Raw genomic sequence first — 19100 nt, 5'->3', positions numbered from 1 at the left:
TTGGGTAAACGTCCCCCATTTGCTTTGATACAGGGTTCACACCTAACCGACTGCATACAGTCCAACAGTACAAATCAATCGTGTTTAAATACGCTTTAAGTCCTGAAGTTTACATGATACCGCTGAGTCAGGGGAAGACTTAGACAACTAGGTTATGGGTTTTCCTTACTAATCAGTGGCCTTAATTCATCAATCAGGTACAAGAGAAGAGCGAAAACCCGCAGACACTCGGCCCGCCGTGGAATGAGTTTGACACGTGCTCTGAGTGATTTAAGCTTAAGTTTGTTATTAAGTTCAGGTTTTAAGTTATTTTGAATGCACCGAGGGGGAAAAAAAGAGTTGGTGCCTCTAGGGCAGGGGTGTCAAAGTCAAATGGACGGAGGGCCAAATAAAAAATTTAGCTACAAGCCGAGGGCCGGACTGTTCGAATGTTCATTGAAAAATTTTTAAATGACGCATATAGTCTAGTGAACCTAATTGAACCTACTGAAAACCTAACAAATATATTCCAATATGATCAGATAAATAAAGCAATATTTTCTTATGGCTCTGTCAGTAATCTTTAATTTTCAACAGACACAAAAGACAAATTTCCTTTATATAAAAATCCCCATAACATGAACATTAAATGAAAGAAACCGGTATTCAAGGCACCATCAGTAGCCTATATTTTCTATTTTAGCAAAAGTGGGCTAAATTTACTTCAAAGAAAAAAACAATAATAGCAATTTTCTATCATCCACTCAACTGAAATATTTTTAAAATATAATTGGATTGAAATACAATAAAATAAAGTGCAAAAATCTATTAATCAAAAACAACACTTTGTTTAAGGAGAAGTAACATGCAGTGAAAACAAATATTAAACTTTAACTTTTAAACTTGAACTGAGTAAAAACTCTAAATATGTGATTGCACAGTAATGTTCACTTGTTTGAGGTTGAGGGTGATACTTGGTGGTGTCCCATCTTTTCCACAAGTTCATCAATGTTCGGGGTAAGGCTCTGAGCTGAGGAAATCCTCAGAATTGAGTGGAGGTGTTCAGCAGTAAGTCGACTTCTGTGTGATGTTTTGTTCAGGTTCATCAAAGAAAACAGTTGTTCACACAGGTATGTGCTGCCAAACATAGACAACGTTTGAGCAGCCTGGATGCGCAGCTGGGGCATTGTGTCGGGGAGGAAACGGGCGAACTCCGCAGCACCCACTGCCGCATATTTTGCCCTCAGTGCATCATTGCATTGGAGGTCAATCAACTCCATTTGGAGGTTTGGTGGTGAGCTTTCCACGTCAACAGCAAATGGGTTACCGAGCAGTTCCAACCTGCTTTTTTGTGCTTCAAAGTCAGCAAATCGGCGTCGAAAGTCAGCGGCAAGCATACCTATTTTATCAGCCAACTGTGCGCTCGGGAACGCACTGGTAGAGAGCTTCTCTTTCATGGTCTGGCAGCTGGGAAAGTGGCTCAAATTTTCTTTCCGCATCTGCGTCTCCCACAGAGTCAGTTTGGTTTTAAATGCCTTCACTGTACTGTACATATCAGAGATGACATGATCCCGACCCTGCAGCTGCAAGTTCATTGCATTCAGATGACTCGTAATGTCACACAGAAAAGCCATTTCACACAGAAACATTTCGTCTCGGAGTTGTGTTGTGTCTTTCCCTTTGCTGTCCAAGAACAGACAAATCTCCTCACGAAGCTCGAAACATCTTTGAAGCACCTTTCCCTGGCTTAGCCATCGCACCTCTGTGTGATAAGGCAAATCACCATGCTCCGTTTCTAACTCCGTCAGAAATGCCTTGAACTGGCGGTGATTCAAACCTTTGGCTCTGATAAAGTTAACTGTGCGCGTGATGATGCTCATTACATGCTCCATTTTCAAGGCTTTACCGCACAACGCTTCCTGGTGTATGATACAATGATAAGCTGTCAGCTCACCTGTCGCGTTTTCCTCTTGCATCTTTTCCCGTATCTTCGCCACCAGTCCGCTCCTGTGTCCACACATCGCAGGTGCTCCGTCGGTTGTCAAACCCACGAGTTTTTCCCAAGGCAGCTCCATCTCATTTACACATCTTGACACCTCTTCATACAAATCATGCCCCGTAGTTGTGCCATGCATAGGACGTAAAGCCAAAAACTCCTCTGTCACGCTTAGGCTGGAGTCCACTCCGCGGATGAAAATTGACAACTGGGCAATGTCAGAAATGTCGGTGCTCTCATCCACAGCCAAGGAATATGCAATGAAATCTTTTCCCTTTTTCACAAGCTGCTCTTTTAGATTGATGGACAACTGGTCTACTCTCTCGGCAATGGTGTTTCTGCTCAGACTCACATTTAAAAAGAGTTGCCTTTTTTCTGGGCAAACTTCGTCACAAACTTTAATCATGCAGTTTTTGATGAAATCCCCCTCCGTAAATGGCCGGGCTGATTTAGCGATCTCTTCTGCCAAAATAAAACTGGCCTTGACAGCAGCCTGGCCTTGTGATTTGGCTTTTTTGAACAGAGCCTGTCGAGATTTGAGGCCTCGTTTTAATTCCTCTGCCTTTTGTAGCCTTTGTTCCATGTCCATATTCTTGTTTTTGTCCGCGTGTTTCGTTTCATAATGTCGTCTCAGATTATACTCTTTCAGTACCGCCACACTTTCTCCACACAGAAGACACACAGGTTTTCCAGCTACCTCCGTGAACATATACTCCGACTCCCACCTTGTTTGAAACCCCCGGTTCTCAGTGTCCACCTTCCGTTTTGCCATTTTTGATGGGTATCTGAAAGTTAATTTTACTGTGATGCTGACGACTGCTGTGCCAATAAATATTGAAATGAAGCAGCCTACTGCTCGGTGCGTCACCGTTGCATTGTGGGAAATGTAGTATTGGTGCGTGTAAAAGATCTGCGGGCTGCCGGCTTGCTGCGGTCTGCGGGCCGGTTCTAATAATAAATCAAGATCATCCCAGGGGCCGTAAAAAACCTTCTCGCGGGCCGGATGTGGCCCGCGGGCCTTGACTCTGACATATGTGCTCTAGGGCAATTCAAACGGCTAATTAAGAACATTTTTACTGAAGAATGTGTTTGTTTTCTATGATTTCATTTGCTTTTTGTGTATTGGTTTATGTTCATGTGTATATTGATGTGTATTGATGTGTATTTGATACAAGGCTCATCTGTAAAAGAGACCTTGGTCTCAGCATGACTCGCTGTCAAAATAAAGATACAAATAAATTCCAAAATACAGATTTATTGGGACATCATGATGCCCAAATAGTGCATAATGATTAAAAGACCCCATACACATCGCTTATGAATTATCCATCCCTGAATGCCTTAAAATGTGTTGCTACCTAAATCAGACTCATTCCGAGGGTTATTTTTTGTTGTTAGCTGCCATTCTTATGTCGCTGCACTGGGTTAATGGAAACTAGTTTTTGAAAAGACATGGCTCAGACTTATCCTTTATAAGCAGTTCTGTTTTGGCTAAGGATGAGAGAATGCCACCTCTTTACTACTGCTTAAGGGTGCCCATTGTTACAGGTTTTTACTGTCGTTTCTGTCAGGATTTGGCCAGGATTATTCCGGTTTTGGTCACTAGATGCCCCCATTGGGCTTTTTTGACCCTTTTGTTTTCCCTTATTTCCAGTTATTATTTTCACCTGTGCCTCGTTTCCCTTGTATGTATTTAAACCCTTAGTTTTCCTCAGTTCTTTGCTCTGTGTTTGAATGTTAGCACCCAGCCCCAGCCATGCTGTGAACTTTTGTTACGCTAGTCGGATTCTCTTGAGGTACTCTGTTTTTGTTCTCGTTTATTTATTTTCTTTGATTTTTCTTTTGAGGTTTTTTCCCTGCTGTGCTTACCACTTTTGTGGATTTACCTTATGACTTGGAGGATATACCTTTTTTCTCTTGGTATTACTTTTGATGTTGTGGATTTATATTCTTTGCCTGAAGAACTTTCCTTTTTACTTTATTAAAACACCGCCTCAAGTACTGCTGTGTCTGCCTCATCTTCTGGGTTCTGCCGACTATTAGTGGCTCAGTTTGATAAGTGACTGTTTCTCTCACCGGAGACCCGAGTTCGTAACCGGGTCCTGACAGTTTCTTTCGAGACAGGAACATGCAATATCGATTGGATCGTTACTGTATCTACTAACTCAGTCTTTTTTTCTCATAAGCACACAATCAACACACAGTTCTTTGTGTTTCTGTGTGGAACATCACACGTCATTTAGATTCTGGAACATCATAGCAATGTAGGCCAAAACCCTGCCCCAGTCATAAGGGTCTCTCCGCTCATCACACATCAAACATTACTGCAATGAGGAGGATTCAGACTTTATTTATGTGAATGACTTAGGCTAGCCACTGCGGTTTTATCTCTGTGTACCAAATGGCACCCTATTCCCTAGAGTGGCAAAAGGGCTTTGGTCAAAAGTAGTGCACTATATTGGGAATGGGTACCATTTAGGATGTAACATTTTGTCTTTTCCCTTGCCCAATAGTATTCTTGCAAGGTTTTAAAGGACAGTGTTTTTGCTGTGTGTGTGCAAGTGTCTTTCTGTGTTAGCTTTAGGGGGGGCAAAGAGAAGCAGGGCCTGACGGGTAGATTCAGCTCAAAACTCAGTGGCGGTTATCTTCCCAGTGGGGAAGGATACGCAGCGTCTATCTCTGTCTCTTCTTCACTCTGCACGTGCTGAAGAAAACGTGTGTGTGTGTGTGTGTGTGTCTTGGATTGTGACGAGAATGCTCTTCCCAGCAGAGAGTTATGACGAATAGAGCCAGCCCTTTCTCTCCTTCCTTGGCTCCCTCCCCCCTCTATCTCTCACACACACACACACACACACACACACACAGACAGACACGAGCAGCGGCAACTCTTTATTGCTCTCAGCCCCTCAGGCTTTCTTCTGGCCTGTTACTAGGCAACCAGCACCACACCATGTGATCTGCTGGGTGACTCACCTGAAGAGTGACATCACAATTCCTGCGGCACCATCTCACTGTGGCTGGGGGCTTCTCTAGGCCTCCTGTGTGTAGAAAAAACATCAGCTATTAACTGTAGTTTTCATCATTTAAACCATAGAAATGAATTAAGATACTAACCTATGTTGTGAACTGTCAGTTGCTCTGATTGTGTTCCGATTCTCCACACTTTCCCCAAAGTTGCACTGGTTCAATCCCCGTCATAGATTTAAAAGCATTGGTGGAGGGAGCTTTCACCATTGTTAAATCCATTACAGGGGAAGTGTTGTCACTCTGTTGTGTAAATTGCCATGTTGTCTCCCTGACCCCTCACCTCTAACCCCTGACCTCTGTCCTAGGCTACTCCCACTGGAAAGGCCAGGTGCTGACCGCTGACGAGCTGCACGTCCTCTACGAGGGGATCAAGCTCAACAACGTCCACCACTACGACTATGTTCTCACAGGTGAGACGCACACACAGAAAGAAGTGAAGGCTAGCGGTAGCAGTGCTAGCAGACTGGGGATGGTTGTTAGTTTATATCAAGTATTTATTTATGATTGGTTAGACTGCCTTGTACACATTCACTGCTAAAAGCTGAATTGCAGTATACAGACAAAAAAGAAACAAGAATGAAAAGGAGGTAACAGTTAGCTAGCTGAAGAAACATTTTATAGAGAGCAGCTAGCTAAGTCAATAGCTTCAGAGAGTGCCTGCTTCTGGTCAAGGCGTACATTCTCTTCAGACAGATGTTGTTCTCGTCAGTCCTCAGCTCCCTCTGTAGCGTTCCAGGGAGAACACAGGAAGCAGTAGATGGATATGAGCCTCATGAGGTCACCTAGACAGAGATGGTGTCGGGCTGCAGGGTTTACAGAACCTAATGTCAGTCAGGCTGTCAGATGTTCGCCCACAGCCACTGTTCTGTGGTAGCCGTCGTGCTCTGCTACCCCTGGCCCAGAGAGAAAGAGACGGAACAGAAACGCTGGCACTCCCTGATGGATTACGTCTCCTCTCCTATCACCTTGAGAGGAGAAGAGAAGAGGGAGAGAGAAAGAAAGAGGGAGCAGACAAGCAGAGGAGAGGAGTGAGTGAAGGTCATGGTTTTATTCTTTCCCGAGTCCTTGTGAATCTGTCGAGGTGTGAAATGTAGCTAAACTGGAATGTGTTGGAACAGCTACATTCTAGTTACCAGACTATTGGTTGGTCGGCTCTTTTATTAAGACAGACTGCTAGACATTTGGAAGTAATTGTTACGGACACACTAGTATAGTTGAGACTTAAGTGGTGAGTACAGCTGAAAACATCAGTTAGGCTACGTACTGTATATCACCAACAATTAAAAGGTTCACCTTAAATAGACTCTTAGGAGTGACCATGACTATTAGCGTGTGAGACAGACAGCATTTGTCAGTTGAAACTTTGTCTGTAAGAAACATAGCTTACAAATGGGACTTACAGATGTATCTGCGGTCACATACATGGCATGAAGTACACTGTGTATATCATCCAATAAGTGGATAAACTGAGTAAGTGAAGTGAAGTTTGAGTTAGAATCTAGCCGTGCCAATTTTCTCCCTATTCCCAACTCTTCCCGTGGCCCTAAATCTTCGTAATTTACAGATCGGTAAAATGTAAGAAATATGGTGGAAGCTCAACTAATACACTGCTCATGGAGTGCATAGGGATGTGTGAAGGTCACTCCTTAGTCTGAAGTGTCCCCACTTGCGCTGCCAAATAGCTAGCTTCAGGAGGGCGGTCATGTATGTTTGCAAGGCAGAGGTCCTGTGTTCGAGCCCTCGGTATGAGCCAAGTTAGGAGGAAGCAGTAGCCGCTAAGCAAGCAGTGTGACATTATTTACACTCATACCTATCCAGACCGTTCAGATTGGCAAAAATCTAGGGTTAGGAACTAGGAAGGGAATTGGTATTGAGACGGTTAGCCCCTGTGTGTTTAAATTAGCCATGAGGACATGGGCTTTCCCTCACTGAGAGCCTGGTGGCCGAGCACAAAAGTGAGGCACCCACACAAAGAAGCCTTACATCAGCATTCCCATTGAATCTTCTCCCTCTCTGTCTTCCTCTCTTCTGGCCCTTATCTCCTACCTACTGTACATACAGCCAGCCCTGCAGCGTCAGCAGGTCTTGCTCACATGCACACAAACACTGCAGAAAAGACTCCACCTGCCTCTATGCAAATACAATGAGAATCTCAGGCGTGACATGGTCCATGAAGAAGCATTAATTGTGTCATTAAGAATGACACACTCACTGAACTCACTGAACTCTGAGAAAGCACTGACACACTCACTGTCACACCATGATCCCTGATCCTCTCATTAGAGCCCTGGGTACGGGTTGGTTTTGTCTGCAGTGAACTGTATAAAACTTTATTGAGACATTGAGGAGTTGGTTTTGACCCAGAATCATCTTCTCCCCTCAGGGTACACTCGAGACACTTCCTTTCTTGAGATGGTTGTGGACATCGTACAAGAGCTGAAGAGGGCCAATCCTAACCTTGTGTATGGTGTGTATCCCTCGCTATGTCACCCCTATGTGTGTGTGTCTGACACATCTGTTCAAATCAACAGGGTGGGGTTCGACCACTGCTGATCACAAGTTCAAGATGCCTGTATGGGTTATTGTTAGGGCCAAGAGTTTTTCCTGACCACCTGACCTGACCAGGGAGAACTGATCTGGAAAAACTCCTGGCCCTAGCTATTGTATCATCCTCTTCAGGTTGGGGTTGGTAGAAGCGTAAGGACACAAATAAAAGAAAAGCCTCACACTCTCATGGCTCCGAAGCAATACATTTAATAGATTTTACATTTAATTTTTATTTCATTTTATTTTAATTGCACCTTTATTTAACCAGGTAAGCCAGTTGAGAACAAGTTCTCATTTACAACTGCGACCTGGCCAAGATAGAGCAAAGCAGTGCGACAAAAACAACACAGAGTTACACATGGGATAAACAAATGTACAGTCAATAACACAATAGAAAACTCTATGTACAGTGTGTGCAAATGTAGTAAGATTAGGGAGGTAAGGCAATAAATAGGCCATAGTGGGGGAAAAAATACAATTTAGCAATTATAAACTGGAGTGATAGATGTACAGAAGATGAATGTGCCAGTAGAGATACTGGGGTGCAAAGGAGCAAAAAAAATAATAACAATATGGGGATGAGGCAGCTGGGTGGGCTATTTACAGATGGGCTATGTACAGCTGCAATGATCGGTAAGCTGCTCTGACAGCTGATGTCAGAGCAGCTGACAGCTGTTATTCGACAGCTAAGCTGCCTTCATCCGGGTTTCAGGGTAATGACAAGCTTGATGTAGAATATAGCTTGCCGTATGCTTCCCAGTCGAAACAGTTCATGCATATATTATGACAACATTTTGTTTGTTTTGGTCTTCGGCAGGTTCTTTTTGGGCTGTTTGTGCACACAACATTTTTTCCTGAGGCAAGCCGAAGTTCGGTAGGCGAAGTCTAGCCCCCTTTGTCGGTGATTGGTCAACAGTACTACTCCTAGTAGGAGTGAGAACATGAAGTGTTGTCAGTCAACAAGTGACGACTAGTTTTCATGCACATTTTTTCACATGAGAAATACGGCACCAAACTTTTTAGTCAGATGTAGAATTGTGTGATTAAGACTTCCCCTGTAAAAACTGCAAAAATAAATTACTTTCCTTGATTTACAGTGCATTTGGAAAGTATTCAGACCCCTTTACTTTTTCCAGATTTTGTTACTTATAGCCTTATTCTCAAATGGATTAGAAAGTTTTTTCCCTCATCAATCTACAGATAATAATCCATAATGGCAAAGCAAAAACTGTTTTTTTAGAAATGTTTGCAAATGTATGGAAAATAAAAACTGAAATATGACATTTACATAAGTACAGTTGAAGTCGGAAGTTTACATACACTTAGGTTGGAGTCATTAAAACTCGTTTTTCAACCACTCCACAAATTTCTTGTTAACAAACTATAGTTTTGGCAAGTCGGTTAGGACATCTACTTTATGCATGACACAAGTAATTTTTTCAACAATTGTTTACAGACAGATTATTTCACTTATAATTCACTGTATCACAATTCCAATGGGTCAGAAGTTTACATACACTAAGTTGACTTTGGCTTTAAACAGCTTGGAAAATTCCAGAAAATGATGTCATGGCTTTAGAAGCTTCTAATAGGCTAATTGACATCATTTGAGTTAATTAGAGGTGTACCTGTGGATGTATTTCAAGGCCTACCTTCAAACTCAGTGCCTCTTTGCTTGACATCATGGGAAACTCAAAAGAAATCAGCCAAGACCTCAGAAACAAAATTGTAGACCTCCACAAGTCTGGTTCATCCTAGGGAGCAATTTCCAAACGCCTGAAGGTACCGGTATAAAACAGGTATAAAAGTATCTATATCCACAGTAAAACGAGTCCTATATTGACATAACCTGAAAGGCCGCTCAGCAAGGAAGAAGCCACTGCTCCAAAACCGCCATAAAAAAGCCAGACTACGGTTTGCAGCTGCACATGGGGACAAAGATCATACTTTTTGGAGAAATGTCCTCTGATCTGATGAAACAAAAATAGAACTGCTTGGCCATATTGACCATTGTTATGTTTGGAGGAAAAAGGAGGATGCTTGCAAGCCGAAGAACACCATCCCAACCCTGAAGCACAGGGGTGGCAGCATCATGTTGTGGGGGTGCTTTGCTGCAGGAGGGACTGGTGCACTTCACAAAATAGATGGCATCATGAGAAGGAAAATTATGTGGAAGTTGAAGCTTGGTCGCAAATGGGTCGTCCAAATGGACAATGACCCCAAGCATACTTCCAAAGTTGTGGCAAAATGGCTTAAGGACAGCAGTCCTTAACAAGTCAAGGTATTGAAGTGGCCATCACAAGGCCCTGACCTCAATCCCATAGAAACTTTGTGGGCAGAACGGAAAAAGGGTGTGCGAGCAAGGAGGCCTACAAACCTGACTCAGTTACACCAGCTCTGTCAGGAGGAATGGGCCAAAATTCACCCAACTTATTGTGGGAAGCTTGTGGAAGGCTACATGAAACGTTTGACCCAAGTGAAACAATTTAAAGGCAATGCTACCAAATACTAATTGATGCTAACTTCTGACCCACTGGGAATGTGATGAAAGAAATACAAGCTGAAATAAATAATTGCCTCTACTATTATTCTGACATTTCACATTCTTAAAATAAAGTGGTGATCCTAACTGACCTAAGACAGGGAATTTTTACTTGGATTAAATGTCAGGAATTGTGAAAACTGAGTTTAAATGTATTTGGCTAAGGTGTATGTAAACTTCCGACTTCAACTGTATTCAGACCCTTTACTCAGTACTTTGTTGAAACACCTTTTGCAGCCATTACAGCCTACAGTTTTCTTGGGTATGATGCTATAAGCCTGGTACACCTGTGTTTGGGGAGTGTCTCCCATTCTTCTCTGCAGATCCTTATCAAGGATCTCTCTGTATTTTGCTCCATTCATCTTTCCTTTGATCCTGACTAGTCTCCCAGTCCCTGCCACTGAAAAACATCCCCACAGCATGATGCTGCCACCACCATGCTTCACCGTAGGGATGGTACCAGGTTTCCTCCAAACGTAACGCTTGGCATTCAGGCCAAAGAGATTAATATTGGTTTCATCTCATGGTTTGAGAGTCCTTTAGGTGCCTTTTGGCAAACTCTAAGCAGGCTGTCATGTGCCTTTTACTGAGGAGTGGTTTCCGTCTGCCCACTCTACCAAAAAGGCCTGATTGGTGGAGTGCTGTAGAGATAGTTGTCCTTCTGGAAGGTTCTCCCATCTCCACAGAGGAACCATTTGGTTCTTGGTCACCTACCTGACCAAGGCCCTTCTCCCCCGATTGCTCAGTCTGGCCGGGCGGCCAGCTCTAGGAAGTCTTCCAAACTTCTTCCATTTAAGAATGCTGCATACATTTTTTGGTACACTTCCCCAGATCTGTGCTTTGACAAAATCCTGTCTCGGAGCTCTACGGACAATTCCTTCTACCTCGAGGCTTGGTTTTTGCTCTGACATACACTGTCAACTGTGGGACCTTATATCGACAGGTGTGTGCCATCCCAAATCATGTCCAATCAATTGAATTTACCACAGGTGAACTCCAGTCAAGTTGTAGAAACATCTCAAAGATGAAACAGGATGCACCTGAACTCAAGTTCAAGTCTCATAGCGAAGGTGTCTGAATACTTATGTAAATAAGTATTTTAAAATTTTAAAATAAATTACCAAAGAAAATTGCTTCATCATTATGGGGTATTGTGTGTAGATTGATGAGGAAAATGTTTATTTAATCAATTTTAGAATAAGTCTATAAGTCTATAACGAAAAAGGGAAGGGGTCTGAATACTTTCCGAATGCCCTCTATTTTAGATTAATTCTGTCTATTTTTTAATTCTGAACCTAAGTATGCGGACGCCTTAAGCCCTTAATGCGTTTAGAAAAAGTGCTGACAGGACAGTTGTATCTGTATCAGCGAGTCCCAAGTAAATAATTCTCAATTAAGCTGCAAACTAAGATTAAAGTTGACATAATTTAATAACGCCCATGCATTTCCATGTAAATTAGCTGAACAACATGTAGGAGCAGGATGAATAAAACTGCTGTAAGCACATGTTTACAGTCTGTTCTGAGGGCAGTGTCGTATTCATTAGTGTACAACATAGCAAAACATTTTGCAACGGAAAATGAAAACAATAATTTCTTTGTTCGTGTAGTCCATCCCCATTTCGTCCCGTTATCTTCTGTTTGGTGTCTAGTGAATACGACCCAGGTATTTGATGTCATTAACTGATGATGAACCTAATCAGAAGACATCTTGGGTCAGCTTGACTTCGATATAAAACATCTGTAATGTCTGTGTAAAACTGAGATCTGTGTTAGAGATTGAGTGTGTTCTCATTTGCCTTTTCAGTGTGTGACCCGGTGCTGGGGGACCATGGCTCCATGGTGAGTACTTTGTGTTTTTGTCTTACGCTGCCTGTATTTTGTATGTTTTATTGAACAGAGCAGAAAAGATCATGAAAAGATAATAGTGGGAAAGAGTTCATTGGAAGAGTTCATCATAGACAGTGGGTCGGATTTGAACCCACACTGACAGTGGTAGGTATGTATCCTACACAATCCAGGCCACCAGAGAGTACTGTGCGTTTAATGAGGGATCAGATGGTACTAGTAAGTGACGTCACTACTCCTGCTCAATCTCATTCAATGAGGCAACGCTGACCTTCAGCTTTACCTGACCAATGAGTTAAGCCTAAGACCGCAGCCACACTGAGACACATAAACGGAAATCTTATGTGCATTCATCAATTGTCTGTTCAAGACAACTCTTTTTGGATGAGCTGCATATGTAAAAAGGAATGTTGAGCATTTTTTTATGGATATTTTTCAGACACAAAGTCGCAATGTGGCCGTGGCCTTAGAGACCCACTTTCACTTTCTGCTATCCCTTGTCCTTTCTCTGTCTGTCTCTTCCTGTTCCTGTCTCTCTCCCTCTATCTCGCTCCCCCTCTCATACTGGAATCTCTTCTTTACCTTCATGGGCTGAGCATCAGGGATCAGTCGACATTATGTCATTGTTGCATCAAGGTGTGGGTGTGTGTGTGACGTGTGTGTGTTGCGGAGGGTGGATTGGGAAGGTTAGACCACATCTCATTTCACAGTGACAGATGAAATTAACATGAGCCGAGCTGCCCTCGCTGTTTGTACGGAGAGAATTATGCGGAATAATTTGCTCGATTGTGACTCATTGTGCGTGCATGCGTACGTGTTACAGTGTGTGTGTGTGTGTGCGTACACTAGTGTTTGTGTGTGTGTTTGATAGGTAGAGAGAGCACAAGGGCATACATGCATAATGTTTGTTGATGTATATAGTGACATTGAGAAAAATGGTGTGTATACTCGTTTGTTTGGACAAGATGTGCTCATCATTCTGATTGGCTCAATGCATCCTTCCTTCCCTTGTTATGCATCTCAGTAGTCTAAAGTTGCTTCCTTTCCTCGACCCCTTTCCTTGTCCCCTTTCCTTCGTCTGCTCTGATCTGAGCTAGGCAGCAATTTCAGCTCGGTGTAGATAAATAAGGGCTGATGAGGAGAGGCAGCCACTTCAGGTGATTGAGATGCACCATGTGTGTGTGTGTGTGTGTCCCTGTTCACTGGTACTGATGTGTTTCTCCCTGTCTCCAGTACGTTCCTGAGAACCTGCACCCGGTCTACAAGAACAAGGTAGTGCCAGTGGCCGACATCATCACACCCAATCAGTTTGAAGCAGAGTGAGTAATAGTGAACCTATACGGCTGCTGTGTGTGTGTGTGTGTGTGTGTGTGTGTGTGTGTGTGTGTGTGTGTGTGTGTGTGTGTGTGTGTGTGTGGGAGAGAGACGGAGAGTTAAATCACCACAGGGACTGTATCGTATCTGTTACTATCACTATCACGAAGCCTCATCCACATCCTAATCAGCTACATTGATGTCATTTTACTCAATATCCTATCAAATGATATACAGATACACTAAAGGCCTATGTATGGTGTGTAGCATGTCAGTAAGATGGCTGCTACACTGAGTTGATGGTTCTTGAACGCTCAATTCAGTTTGGACCATTATTGCAATGTTTTATTTCAATTGTACTAGTTTTATTTCTGTGTTTGTCTGCTTGTCTTTTTGTCTGTATTCCTCCATCACTGTTCCTGTGTTGGTTTGTGTGTGCTGTGTTGGTTTGTGTGTGCTCCACTGCTTCTCCCCTCACTCCTTTCAACCATACTTCTGAAGCACCTCCTCGCTCGTCACTGCAATCCCAGTTCTAGTGGTGCACAGGGTCCCTCTGGTGGATACCCATGGAATTACAGATGAATAATAATATACTGTCCATTGTGTCTGAAGTGTTTCCACAGCCTAATGATAGCCTCAGTCGTTTAACATGGAGATGATAGCGTAAATGTTGCTCACTGTCTCTCACTATGGCACTAAAACACTATAGAAGAACACTAAACAGACTCTTCCTTAGACTGTTTGTTTGTTGCTGTTTACAATGAATGTGGTGTTAGTGTCAAGCAGAGGAGGCTGGTGGGGGGAGCTATAGGAGGACGGGCTCATTCTAATGACTGGAATGTTATGAATAGAACAGATATGTTTGATACCGTTCCATTTATTCCATTCCAGCCATTACAATGTGCCCGTCCTCCTATAGTTCCTCTCACCAGCCTCCTCTGGTGTCAAGGTTAAATTACCGTGTTTGTGTGACCTTATTAATGTGCCCATGTTTGTCCTCCAGGCTCCTGACAGGGAAGAACATTAGCACAGAGAAAGATGCAGTGGAGGTGAGTCTTAGACACCATAGAACATGCAGATATATTTATGTTGCAAAGTTGTCATCAAGTCATGTCGAACCTTGTACATAATCCATGGGCCATGTTTGAACACCAATAAAATGGATTCTTCCTTCCTTGAGGTATTCACTGATATGTAAGTAAGCAGATGGCATCCACCCCATTGTTTTCACCAAGCCTTCCATGACAGCTGTGATTTCCTCAAGGCAAAAAGAAATGAAGGGTGTATTTAAAAAAAAATCTATATTTTTTTTGCTTTATTACACAGAACACACCTGACAGGTGTGGCATATCAAGAAGCTAATTAAACAGCATGATCATTACACAGGTACACCTTGTGCTGGGGACAATGAAAGGCCACTCTAAAATGTGAATTTTTGTCACACAACACAATGACGCAAATGTCTCAAGTTTTGAGCGAGTGTACAATTAGCATGCTGACTGCAGGAATGTCGACCAGAGATGTTGCCAGATAATTGAATGTTAATTTCTCTACCATAAGCCGCCTCCAACGTTGTTTTAGAGAATTTGGCAGTTTGTCCAACCGGCCTCACAACCGCAGACCACGTGTAATCACACCAGTCCAGAACCTCCACATCCAGCTTCTTTACCTGCGGTATCGTCTGAGACCAGCCCCCCGGACAGCTGATAAAACTGGGTTTGCACAACTGAAGAGAAACTGTCAGAAACCGTCTCAGGGAAGCTCATCTGTGTGCTCGTCATCCTCACCAGGGTGTTGACCTGACTGCAGTTCGGCGTCGTAACTGACCTCAGTGGGCAGATGCTCACCTTCGATGGCCACTGGCACACTGGAGAAGAGTGCTTTTCATGGATGAATCCCGTTTTCATCTGTACCGGGCAGAAAGCAAACAGTGTATATGGCGTCGTGTGGGCGAGCAGTTTGCTGATGTCAACATTGTGAACAGAGTGCCCCATGGTGGCGGTGGGGTTATGGTATGAGCAGGCATAAGCTATGGACATCGAACACAATTGCATTTTATTGATGGTAATTTCAATGCACAGAGATACTGTGACGTGCCATTGTCGTGCCATTCATCTGCCGCCATCACCTCATGTTTCAGCGTGATAATACACAGCCCCATGTCGCAAGGATCTGTACACAACTCCTGGAAGCTGAAAATTTCCCAGTTCTTCCATGGCCTGCATACTCACCAGACATGTCACCTGTTGAGCATGTTTGGGATGATCTGGATCTATGTGTACGACAGCGTGTTCCAGTTCCCGCCAATATCTTGCATCTTCACACAGCCATTGAAGAGGAGTGGGACAACGTTTCACAGGCCACACAATAAACAGCCTGATCAACTCTATGCGAAGGAGATGTGTCGCGCTGCATGAGGCAAATGGTGGTCACCAGATACTGACTGGTTTTCCGATCCATGGCCCTACCTTTTTTTTAAGGTATCTGTGACCAACAGATGCATATCTGTATTCCCAAGAATGGTGGAGACGGGGATTGAAGCCCTGTATCTGCTGGGGAGGCATGAATATGTGCTGGGTGTTACCAGCTCAACCATGGCTCTGCACAGAAGGGTGCATTTTCTAAGTATTTGAATAGGGACGTGGCACCATTAGATGTAGCAGAGAGTTGACCTTTGACCCTTTTCCCCTGGCTGCTGCCTCCTTCCCCAGGTGATGGACCTGCTCCATAAGATGGGTCCTGACACGGTGGTCATCACCAGCTCTGACCTGCCCTCGCGTCTGGGTGACCGCTTCCTTGTGTCCCTGGGCAGCCAGAGGACGTGTAAGTGTATGTGTGTGGGCAAACTAACAATGACAATGAGTAATTGATGTAACTGTCATGGTTTTATGTTCCATCTGTGAATCATTGGTCATTGGTGTAACATTTCCCCTTCTTGCATCTCCAGTGATGCCTGATGGTACCAAGTCCACCCAGAGGGTCCGTATGGAGATCCCCAAGGTGGATGCTGTGTTTGTGGGGACAGGGGACCTGTTTGCTGCGATGCTGCTGGCCTGGACTCACCACTACCCCAACGACCTCAAGGTCTGCAGTGTATACTAAAGCCAGTTATAAAAAAAAACTAGGGGACTCATTTGACACAAAAGACTGATTGTAAGGTATAAGGTGAAGTTGCCCCTAGACCATTGGTCACCAACCATTTCTGAGTCAAAATGCAAGTCGATTCACTTGCTCAGAATTTTTTTTTAAACACGACTTTAAAAAACGTAAGCCTGTGCAACATTAACCAATTAAAAACAGTTCTGTAGCAATGAGGTTTGTGCAGTAGGCTATAGGCCCAATATAGTATCACTGCATATTGGCTACGCTTGAATTGCCCTGCCAAAGTTGTTCTTCTCAGACCATTTTGAAATTGTTTCAAAATGTTTGGTATCAGGTACGAAGGTAAGACCCAAGTGTGAAGTAGCAATGTTTAATGTAACCACAGGGGCAGGGAAACGACAGGTCAAGGCAGGCAGGGGTCGATAATCCAGAGTAGGAGCAAAGGTTCAGGACGGCAGACAGGCTCAGGCAGAGTTCAGTAATCCAGAAGTGGAGTAAAGGTACTGGACGGCAGGCAGGCTCAGGGACGGGCAGAGTGATCAGGCGAGCCGTTACAGGGTCAGGACAGGCAAGGGTCAAAAACCAGGAAGACGAGAAAAAGAGAGGCTGGGAAAAGACAGGCGCTGACAGGACGAACGCTGGTAAGCTTGACATAACAAGACGAACTGGCAACAGACAGACAGAGAACACAGGTATAAATACACAGGGGATAATGGTGAAACAGCGACACCTGGAGGCAGGTGGAGACAATGACAAGGACAGGTGAAACAGATCAGGGCGTGACAGTTTGGTATATGATCACACTGGTAATAGATAATTTGTTATAGTCCTTGTGAGGCACAGCTGAGTGAGCATAATAATTTGCTTTTTTTTTTTTTACTATGATGGCCTGCGTCTGATGGTCAATCTGAGGGGAGGGAGGGAGCAGCGTTGCGACTGCCTCTTACCCCACTCACCATCCCTCTCTCTCTCTCCCTCAGCTCGGAAAAGGGGACAGTCTTCCAGCTGATGGCAAAACTTAAGTCACACTGCATTATTTCTGCCTTATGCACCAATTCATGTTGTTACTCCAATGACCAGAGAAGTGAAATATTCTTTGATATTAAAAAAGACACAGGCCACTAATAATAACAATCCAAGCTTATCGAAACACTTTGCTATACCCATTCACTGCAGCTGCAGTGCTGGTTGTAGGGAAGTCGGGAGAACGCACCTTGTATGACTTATAAAACTGTTGAACAAAGTGTTGACAGTGCTGAATAACAACTTAAACAGGAACTTACTCATAAAAACATCAACACTTTGCTGTATTTGTTGAGTCGATCTCTAGTCAGGGTTTTAAAAGTTTTGAAATCTCACATTACCAACTTTGCTGTGCGTTCGAGGCTTCTTTTTGACAGTCTATGGTGCAAGGAAACTGTAGACACGGTGATCTGAGCTATGTGATTGGCTAGCGGTAGACCTATAGGTGCACTTGATGTGTCTCTGGGCCTGCCGGATAGGCAGAGTTCTACCTTCAGACACATGAAATTGTTCAAAATGGTTACACTTTGCCTTCCTGGCACTAGGGCTGCTGAATCAAGTGCACCTACCCCAACAGCATGAAACAAATAAAAAAAAGAGGAACGCAAGGCTTTATCATTTGTTTTTTACAGAAATGTTTTGGTGATCGAGTAGGAATGGCTTGGAGATGATCCAATCGCGATCGACCGGTTGGTGACCACTGCCCTACATGCTGATCTTGAGTCAGTTTTGCATTTCCCCCACTAATGGTGAAGATTGGGGAAGGGGAAGATGATCCGAGATCTAGGGGAAACTTCACCCCGGAGTGTGATAGTAATGGCCCTCCATGGCGCTGCCCATGCTGTCACAGAAGCAATCAGTAGAATAGATTGGAGGTGCACCGTCTAGGTTTTATAGGGCTCTCTCGTATAGCTGAAGCTCACCACTGATACTGTCAGCATCATACTTAATAGTGATATCAATCAGTCAGCTACGTTCCCACCATTCGAACTTCCCCTAAAAATTCTCAAGGTAACTTGATAGCTGTGGTATGCTGGCGCTCTTACCAATATTTCAAATATCGTCTGGACCACCGACGGGGTGCTCAGTCCTAGGATTTTAAAACTGCAATTGTAAAAGAAGGACCAGGATGGCAGCTTAATTTCCTTTGAAAGTTTCAACATTGCTTTGACAAACAAGTCTCTCTCTCTCTCTCTCTCTCTCTCTCTCTCTCTCTCTCTCTCTCTCTCTCTCTCTCTCTCTCTCTCTCTCTCTCTCTCTCTCTCTCTCTCTCTCTCTCTCTCTCTCTCTCTCTCTCTCTCTCTTCTCTCCTCTCTCTCTCTCTCTCTCTCTCTCTCTCTCTCTCTCTCTCTCAGACTGCATGTGAGAAGACTTTCTCAGTCATGCATCACGTTATCAAGAGGACCATCTCCTATGCTCACGGTAAGACAAAATCAAGCATCATTTTACTCGCTGTAAGAAGTGTTTGTGTGTATATGTGCTTGTGTTTAAGATGCTTGAGCGTTCATTTGCTCCTTCTGTCTTTGTTTTTCTCTTTCTCTGGGTTATTCTCTCTCCTCTTTCCCCCCCCCCCCTCCATCTTTCTCACTCTTTCTCTCTTTCAGAGTTAGCAGGGCCTGGCCGAAAACCCAGCCCGCCTCAACTGGAGCTGAGAATGGTTCAGAGCAAAGCGGACATCGAGGACCCCGCCATCGTGATGGAGGCTACTGTCCTAACCCTATAG

General features: G+C 43.8%; 1 protein-coding gene across 1 annotated transcript in view; it reads left to right on the top strand.

Annotated features, from left to right (window-relative positions):
- LOC120050719 (pyridoxal kinase-like) overlaps window positions 1–19100 on the top strand; it is a 29375-nt gene extending 10275 nt beyond the window's left edge. Inside the window, exons 3-11 of the mRNA XM_038997283.1 lie at window positions 5308–5412; window positions 7386–7469; window positions 11898–11932; window positions 13172–13257; window positions 14256–14301; window positions 15964–16075; window positions 16200–16336; window positions 18733–18799; window positions 18982–19100. Of these exons, the coding sequence (XP_038853211.1) occupies window positions 5308–5412; window positions 7386–7469; window positions 11898–11932; window positions 13172–13257; window positions 14256–14301; window positions 15964–16075; window positions 16200–16336; window positions 18733–18799; window positions 18982–19100 (791 nt within the window). The remainder of the gene's footprint in view (window positions 1–5307; window positions 5413–7385; window positions 7470–11897; window positions 11933–13171; window positions 13258–14255; window positions 14302–15963; window positions 16076–16199; window positions 16337–18732; window positions 18800–18981) is intronic.

Source organism: Salvelinus namaycush, chromosome 7, assembly GCF_016432855.1.
Source record: "Salvelinus namaycush isolate Seneca chromosome 7, SaNama_1.0, whole genome shotgun sequence".
Classification (NCBI taxonomy): Eukaryota; Metazoa; Chordata; class Actinopteri; order Salmoniformes; family Salmonidae; genus Salvelinus; species Salvelinus namaycush.
The sequence above is the reverse complement of the archived record's forward strand: the minus strand, read 5'-3'. Positions and strand labels throughout refer to the sequence as shown.